This window comes from Trichomonas vaginalis, chromosome I (assembly GCF_026262505.1).
Source record: "Trichomonas vaginalis G3 chromosome I, whole genome shotgun sequence".
In the NCBI taxonomy this organism is placed as follows: Eukaryota; Parabasalia; order Trichomonadida; family Trichomonadidae; genus Trichomonas; species Trichomonas vaginalis.
In genome coordinates, this window is record NC_067203.1 from 1,039,725 (window position 1) to 1,046,566 (window position 6,842).

Here is a 6,842-nt window from a genome sequence, read left to right on the forward strand (position 1 = left end):
GAACATATGAATTTCTGATACAAAAATTTTAAGAAGTAAAAGGAAAATAAATGTAAATTGTATTAGTTAATTACTTATGATAATTACTGTTTGAACTGAAATTCAATTTGTGATTCAAATTTTTGAACAAAAAAGCTAACTTAGAATTGAATCTGTAATTATTCACATAAAAACTGTTTTATTTTATTTAATTGATCGACCAATTTTTTTAAAATATGATCATTCAAAATTGTTTTTGAAACGATACAAAACGATGAGAAAAATTTCGGATTTTTAAAAAAGAATTCCTACCTACTTATATAAATTTTTAACAAAAAAATTAGGCATTTTCATGACGGTAAACGATAAGTTTGGTTGAAAATTGATCAGAAAGCAAAAGAGTTTAAATCTTTCAATTAAATCTATAAATTAATAGTTAGTATTCATACGATTTTAAAAAATAATGACTTTTTTTTCTTTATCTTTTTCAAAAAAGTCTGATCAATTCAATTTAGAAATATATCTTTCTGAATTCATACTTTATTAGATAAACTATTTATATATCATTGGATTTCAAAATTTTTCTCAAAATTGTGGTTCTGCTTCAATTCATTTCAAGCAAATGCTTAAAAATCTATTTTTCTCAAGTTTGATTGAACATATTGTAAAGCTAAACGCACATATGCAGATTAGTAACAATACCATGACATTTGACGCAAACAGTGATTTTACAATCAATAATTTGTTTGAACAAATTAATACGAACAATATTGATACTATTAATATAAAAGGAGATGTAACAGAAATAAACTACTTTTTGGGAGTTGAATTCATCAAAAATGTCAATATTAATACGGATCACACTGTAACTTTATCAGACTCACTTTTTTATGGATCAAGGAACATAGAATCAGTAACATGTACAAATAATATTGTTGTTGGTCCAAAATGTTTTGAACAATCTACAATAAGAAACATAGATTTCACAAAAATAACTGAAATTGGGGAAGATGCATTTAGAAACTGCTACAATATAAAGAATACCGATTTGAAAGTTTTGACAGATATAGGTCCTTCTGCATTTGCTTCAAGTGGATTGGAATCTGTGATGATTCCTTCGACAATATCAAAAATTCCTGATCATTGTTTCTATCAATGTCCAAATCTAACAAATGTCGAATTCAAAGGCCCTGTTGATATCGATCAATATGCATTTGCAGATTGATTTCAGTTGTCAAATGTTGTTCCTGGATTTGAACAAATTTCTCATATCAAACATTATGGATTCAGAGGATGTTCAATTCATAAATTGAAATTCAACGATTGTGAACTTGGTGGTGGTGTTTTCCAAAATTCACACGTCGAAAGTGTTGATGCAACAAATCTTAAGATTGCTGCGAAAGATTTCCGAGGTTGTCGAAATCTTATTTATGTCAACATCACAGGAACACTCGAAATTATTGACGGACCTCCTCCAGAAGTTCCTTATTACTATGAAAAATATTGTAGCTATGATTGTCACAGTTATGATTTTCCAAAATCATTCACTTTCGAAGATTGTGTTTCGTTACAAGAATTCAAAGTAAATACATGCCAACAAATTGGAGATTCATGTTTCAGAAACTGTTTGAAACTAAAAGAAATCAAAATTGTTTCAGAAATTCTTGGATCTCATTCATTCATGAACTGTATTTCGTTGGAAACAGTTGACTTGCGAACAGTTACTCAGATTGGTGATGGATGTTTTGGAGGATGTGAAAATCTTAAGAGTATTATTGGATTAGAAACATCAAGAGAATATGGTTCTAATGTTTTCAGTGACTGTCCAAATTTAGTTATTTCGGAAGTTGGAGGTGCTGGCAGGGAAATGTTTTCAATGTGTCATTCAATCATAAATGTTGTATTCAATGGTAATACATTAGGATCTGGAGCATTTATGCACTGTTTGAACTTAGAAAGTTTTGAATGTCAAGGTAATATTCAATCTATCCCAGAAAAGTGTTTTTATGGTTGTATCAAACTTATTAATGTTGTATTGCCTCAATCTGTTACAAAAATTGGAAATTATGCATTTTTCAATACTTCGCTTAGAAATGGTTTCACATTTGATAATATTCGAAAAGTCGGCGATCTATCATTTGCATACTGTCACTTACAAATTGTTACAATATTCGATATTCGGTACGAATATGAACAAAAATATCAATATATAATGCAACTCAAAGATCGAGAAGATATTGTATATGTAGCTCCATTCAAATGTTGTAATGATTTGACAAAGGTTGTGTTCAAAGTTACATCTCAACCGCCTATGACAGGATTTTTTGATCAATGCGATAATTTAGTTGAGATAGAGGTTATCTCTGATAATTTCATATTCGAAAATGGTGTAATATATGATAATACAAAGTCTGCAATAGTATCATTTTCAAATGTTTTACATCTAGAATCTTTTATAATTCCTGAGACTATTACCAGAATATATGATTTAGCATTTTATGGCACAAAATATCTGAAAAATTTAAAATGTAATCATTGTGTTATTATAGGTGCTGCTGCATTTTTGAAATCATCTCTAGAAAATATCATATTTACTGATCCTTTAAATAATTATATAATGTCCGTATTAACATTTTCATATTCACTATCTCTCAAATATGTTGAAATCAAATGTCAACAATTTCAAATTTTTGATTTCTTATATTGTATAAATCTTGAATATTTCAAGGCTCCAATTACTCAATTAAGTCCTGGACTATTCATGTACTGCAAATCATTAAAGGAGATTGATCTAAAAGAAATTTCCTTAATTGGTCCGAAAACATTTTTGGACTGCCATTCATTAAAAAGAATCGAATTTGGTCAAAAGATTGAACAAATCAGTCAATATGCATTTAAAAATTGTATCAATCTTGAAACTGTAATTTTTGACCAATTATCACGACTTACCATAATTAACTTTGGCACATTTCAGAATTGTATTCATTTAACATCGATTATACTTCCACTCGGTTTGCGGAGTATTTATGACCTCGCATTTTCAAATACAGCTTTGAAAGAAATTAGAATTCCTACATTGACTGAAGTAACAAGTCATGCATTTGATGATACCCCTGATATTAAAGTCATAAATACTGTTGTTTATGATCATGAATTCATAATGTATAAAAATAATGAAAAAAGTTTTGTAACCACAATTGGTAAGCAAAATACAACATACAAATATCATGATGGTTTTACTCAATTTGATCCGCTTTTAATAAATTCAAATCATGTTTTTAATGAAACAATTGGAGCTTATGAAAACGATTTGGGTATTAGAACACTAATTATACCTGAATCTATTCATGAGATGAATGTGAATATTGAAGGTTATAAATATAACTTAGGATTACATTTTATTGAAAATATTTGCTATGATGGGATAGATTTGGAATTGTATATTCCATATAATTATGTATTTGAATATTTTGATGTGTGGGCATATGATCCAATGGATTGGGAATTACAAGGCATTGGTCCAATTACAGATCTTGATGGACCTTTTCCATATCCTAAAATTTATGCCCCTAACATGAAAGTAGAGGCGTGCTGAACCGTTGGGTGGAAATTGAATACCAACACTTCAGCATGGACCCTTCTGATGGAGATAGACCCAACATGTATATGGATGAATATTAGGACATTAGGTATAGATGAACATATATAGGAATGAGGACCACCTTGGGTCAGCATCAGATATCGAATTTTAGAACCATCTAATTTTCATTCAATATTCTATAGGTGCAATGTATGTTTCCTATATATAAAGGTTTGATAATAGTTAGGTCTCAATATAGATCTTTGGTCCCAATTTATATTATGAATATCATCAATTTGTGTGTTTTTAACATTATATATTAGTATTGTGTTGATATAATGCTATATTATGTAGTGGTAGGTGTGTCTTGATATAAATTATGTTATTGATCGGGATATGAGTACAAATGCAAGTTATCCCGGGGTGAGGTCAGGGCTATCGCGTCCTAATTCATAGGGAAGGGTTATCATGCCTAGTATGTGTGTGCTGTGCTATCCGTTTGTCCATTGGATGGCACAGCACACACAATCACAAGACAAAACCTCGAAGCGAGGAATAGTTCTTGTAAGGATGTGGTAACTATATACCTATCCTTACAAGAACTTGTATAGTGGAGCAATGTTTCGAATTGCTCCACTTTTCCTCGCATCGAGGTTATCCCGAGGTGAAGTCATAGCAATAGGGCTCATATTGATGGTGCACCATTGCTATGACTTGCACCTTCGTATGGTACTATCCATTATGAATTTTGAAATAATTTTGCAATTGAAATAATCTTAAATTTAACAAAAAAGGCCGAGAAGGGGGTCCTTTCTCAAGGTCAGGGCCCCCTTCTAGTCTTTCTGGTGTCGGAAGGAGTGGCTTTTGCCAGTATTGCCGCTCCTTCCGGCATCATCTTTGCATTTCGCAATTGTCGCGGCAAGTGCATTCTGGCACCACAGGTGCACTTGCCGCGACATATGATTGCGAGTGTCTGCTGCTCAGCCCGGATTCGCAGCAGACACTCGCAATGCGAACCAAAGTTCGCCAGAAAGACCGGGAAGGGGGTCCTGACCTTGAGAAAGGACCCCCTTCTCGGCCTTTTTTGTTAAATTTAAGATTATTTCAATTGCAAAATTTATCTGACCAAAAACTCAGATTTGCCTGAGAGTTACTGAGGATAATCTCATATGTACCCTCTATCTTCCTGCTTAACCCTAGGCTCTAAGTCTTTCATTTTTATATGTATGCTGAACCTCGGGTATTCAATTTTTCCCAACGGTTCAGCACGATACCATGAAAGTATCAAATTCAAATCCTTTAACACTGCCTGTTATAAACGAACCATGTCCTGATTCTGCATCCCCTCCTGAAAAAGTGTTTTATGAATCAAATATCATTCATAGAAAAATAACAGTTAAAAAGAATAAAACTGATCAAATTGATCCTTCGTCGAATGTAATCAGTTCGAATTCTCATAGTATTATTGAATCAATATCCACTGCATCAACATTTCAAGCAGACTCTACGAATCTCAATACTAATTTATCATCAAGAGAGAAGATAATAATTGCTGTTTGTGTATCAATTGCTGTTATCATTGTGATTCTAGCGATAATTTACGTTTATTTTAAAACTAAATTTTCATTACAATCTTCAGACGATAGTGCTGTTTTCGAAATGGATGAAAAAACCAGAGAAACAGGCACTGCAGTTACATATGATAACTCATTCTTTTCAGCCCGTGGATCATTACAGGATGATCCATTTGCATCAGATTTCGAAAATGCCGATGATGATCAAAATCAATATTTTAATGAAAACGATTCCGATGAATGAATCATAAACTAATATCGGCATTAATACAACATTTTTTCCTTAATAAATTCCTTTTTGATATTAATAACTATATAAAAAACACTATTGAAATTATATAATTGTCGCATTTTATTAAATTAATGAAATTTTTGCAGATTGCATTAAAATGTTAATTAAAAAATGTTGATTATTTATTCAGCTAATACTTTAGTTGTATTGATTAGAACTTCGTTTCCATTTTCATCAATTTCGACATATTTATATTCAATATAGTTTTTTCGATCAATAACACTATATCTATTGATCCTATCTCTATTAAAGATTAGTTTGTCTGTATTTTTGTCTGTTGTTGGAACGCTGTGTTCCCACGAAGCAGGTGTCATTTCCGTTGTAAAAACTTTATACAATGAATTTTGAGACAAGAGGCGGTTTCGCGGGAAATTTTGGCGGGATTTTTTTCATTTTTTTAATGAATCATAAAGAAAACATCCTCGCTCTTGCAAAAAAATGCAAAGACTGTAAAAAAATCTACGAGACATTGGTAAAATGCTTCGGTATGGATGCTCCTAGCTATTCCACTGTAACGTATCATGTTACGATGTATCACTTCATGAACAAAAAGGCGCCCATCATAAAAATTGACAAAAAATCGCCGGATCAAAGAAAAATCAAAGCAATTCTTCAAGCGCTAGATGAAGACCCAAGAGCATCACTCAGAAGGATAGAGGAGATGACAAAGATACCACGTACAACAGTCAGTTATTGTCTGCACAATTATTTGAACTACAAACTAGCGTATACACGTTGGGTTCCGCGCAACCTTAATTCAGTTCAAAAAAAATCTAGAGTCCAATCTTCGAAAGAGCTCCTCTCTATATTGGGTGCGTATCAATCCAAGAAGTTTCGCTTTTTAGTAACAGGGGACGAGTCTTGGTTTCAATATGCAACAGAAGCCAAAATCATGTGGATCCCGAAGGATGAAAATCCGCAAACATTCCCGAAGAAAAAAATTGACACACCAATGATGATGTTGTCGGTTTTTTGGGGCGTGAATGGCATCATCGCAATTGATATTCTTCAAAAACCTAATACGATGAATGCTCAGTATCTAATTGAAAATGTTCTTACTCAAATTATCAATTCTGATGAGTTTGAGAAATCCAAACAACAAAAACAAAAGTTTGCAATTCATTTTGATAATTCAAGAGTTCACAAAAGTCATAAGGTAATGAATTACTTGGTGGAAAACAATGTCAAAGTTGTTCCAAACCCAATTTATTCACCTGATATTGCACCCTCTGACTTTTATTTATTCGGCACGCTAAAAAAGAGAGCTGAAGGACGCGAATTCGCGAGTCCAGATGATCTTGAAAATTTTGTAAGAGAGCAATTTGAGCAATTTTCTCATGATGATTTAAAACGTGTCTTTCAAGCCTGGATCGATCGCTGCGAACGCGTGATTGAATCCAATGGTGATTATATTTAA

General features: G+C 32.2%; 3 protein-coding genes and 1 pseudogene across 4 annotated transcripts, besides 1 other annotated feature; all 4 read left to right on the forward strand.

Moving 5' to 3' along the window:
• Positions 1–682: 682 nt before the first annotated feature.
• On the forward strand, positions 683–1,204 carry TVAGG3_0906120 (ribonuclease inhibitor domain-containing protein; the record flags this gene model as incomplete). Its single annotated transcript, XM_001321468.1, has 1 exon — positions 683–1,204. The coding sequence occupies one exon, from the start codon at positions 683–685 to the stop codon at positions 1,202–1,204; it is 522 nt and encodes a 173-aa protein (XP_001321503.1).
• A 456-nt stretch (positions 1,205–1,660) lies between these two features.
• Positions 1,661–3,574, forward strand: TVAGG3_0906130 (antigen BSP-related family; the record flags this gene model as incomplete). Its single annotated transcript, XM_001321469.1, has 1 exon — positions 1,661–3,574. The coding sequence occupies one exon, from the start codon at positions 1,661–1,663 to the stop codon at positions 3,572–3,574; it is 1,914 nt and encodes a 637-aa protein (XP_001321504.1).
• Positions 3,575–5,218: 1,644 nt separating this feature from the next.
• On the forward strand, positions 5,219–5,377 carry TVAGG3_0906140 (uncharacterized protein; the record flags this gene model as incomplete). The annotated part of the gene is made up of 1 exon (XM_001321470.1): positions 5,219–5,377. The coding sequence occupies one exon, from the start codon at positions 5,219–5,221 to the stop codon at positions 5,375–5,377; it is 159 nt and encodes a 52-aa protein (XP_001321505.1).
• Positions 5,378–5,756: 379 nt separating this feature from the next.
• Positions 5,757–6,842, forward strand: TVAGG3_0906160 (annotated as a pseudogene). Its single transcript has one exon. A coding segment is annotated over exon 1 (1,086 nt).
• Positions 5,757–6,842: part of a mobile genetic element that runs on past the window's edge.